Source organism: Nanorana parkeri, unplaced genomic scaffold, assembly GCF_000935625.1.
Source record: "Nanorana parkeri isolate BGI_ZX_2015 unplaced genomic scaffold, ASM93562v1 scaffold613, whole genome shotgun sequence".
Taxonomy (NCBI): domain Eukaryota; kingdom Metazoa; phylum Chordata; class Amphibia; order Anura; family Dicroglossidae; genus Nanorana; species Nanorana parkeri.
In genome coordinates, this window is record NW_017306881.1 from 702,009 (window position 1) to 703,433 (window position 1,425).

General features: G+C 49.5%; 1 protein-coding gene across 1 annotated transcript in view; it reads left to right on the top strand.

Moving 5' to 3' along the window:
* Nucleotides 1–861: 861 nt before the first annotated feature.
* Nucleotides 862–1,425, top strand: part of ARSJ (arylsulfatase family member J) — a 59,845-nt gene continuing 59,281 nt past the window's right edge. The window contains exon 1 of the mRNA XM_018562928.1: nt 862–1,294. Within this exon, the coding sequence (XP_018418430.1) occupies nt 957–1,294 (338 nt within the window). The 5' untranslated portion in view covers nt 862–956. The remainder of the gene's footprint in view (nt 1,295–1,425) is intronic.

The window sequence follows — 1,425 nt, forward strand, 5'->3', positions numbered from 1 at the left end:
GAGCTTTCCAGGAAGAAGACTCAAATAAATGTAGCATTTGGATATTGCAGCAACAATGTCACATATGATAAACTAGTGGAACTGGCTTAATCTCTCTGTCTCATCTATGTAAATCTAAGCTGTCTAAACTGTTTAATTTAGGATTTCTCCTGCAGTGACTGCAAGCAGTTCCCCTATAGCACTATACACATGTGTGCTAGGAGTAGATAGGAGGTTAGTAGAGTTTGGATACACAGAGGCTTAGTCTCACCTCCTCATGCAGCAGGAAGGGGAGCAAGTTCCTCTGACACATCCAAGGGAGGAAGAGCGGAGAGCAGGGGGGAAAGTGCAGGCAGCCCTGGCTTGCTGGAGCTCAGACATCCATCAGAAGTTTTGTAAAGTCTCCTGTGCCTTCCTTCCATCTGCCTGGCATCAAGCAGTAAATGTGTTCAGCCTGCTGGATGCAGAAAGCCCAGCCCTTCTCAGATGTAAAGGAGTTCGGCTTCTGCATTGCCAGAGGGGACAACTGCACTGAGAGAGACATCTCCCCCCTCCACCCCATTCCAGGTTATTGGGTGGCAGACAAGCCTCAGGATGGACTCTGGAACACAGGACAGCCTGCCTATGTGTGACTGCCAAAAACAGCCAGATGCTCTGACTCTGAGTTCCTTTCTTTCACTGTGCAGCTGGGAACTATAGCAAGGACAAGCAACTTTCTTCCCTTCTAAAAGGATTGCTGCAGATTTTCTGGGTGCTGGAAATAAAACTGCACCCCAACATTTCACAGAAACACCAGAGGATTGCTAAGCATATTCCTCCAGCTGGAGAGTGACTCACCCTTAACTTAAGACAAGCTCTGAGTGGGGGTGGGGGTGCGGTGACACTGGAGGTCTTCCTAGCCAAATGGTCACTTCACTGACCCCAACACAGCACATGGCTATTCGGCTATGCTGGACTGACCCCTGATGGAGCCTTGAATGGGACAGGCTGGCTCTGTGAAAATGCTGGGGCTGGGGGCTCTTGCTGCCCTTTCTATGGTGAGCATCATGACCTATGGCTACCTGTCCTTGGACAAAGGAGACCTAGGTGTGGAAGGAGAGGAGAGACAACACAAGGGAGAGGGGCGAGAAGTGGGGCATCAGCCTCATATTATCTTCATCCTGGCTGATGATCAGGGATACAGGGATATTGGGTACCACGGATCGGAGATCAGAACTCCAACACTGGATATATTAGCAGCAGAGGGAGTGAAGCTGGAGAACTACTACGTACAGCCCATTTGTTCACCCTCCAGGAGTCAGTTCATTACTGGGAAGTAAGTACCGCATGAGAGTTCAGCTGTCCACATCACCATTGACATTGAGAACTTTGCATCCTACATCACCATAACAATCCCCACTGAGCAGAGCAGCCTGTGTCTGTCTGAAATCACTGGCGCTGCTATTA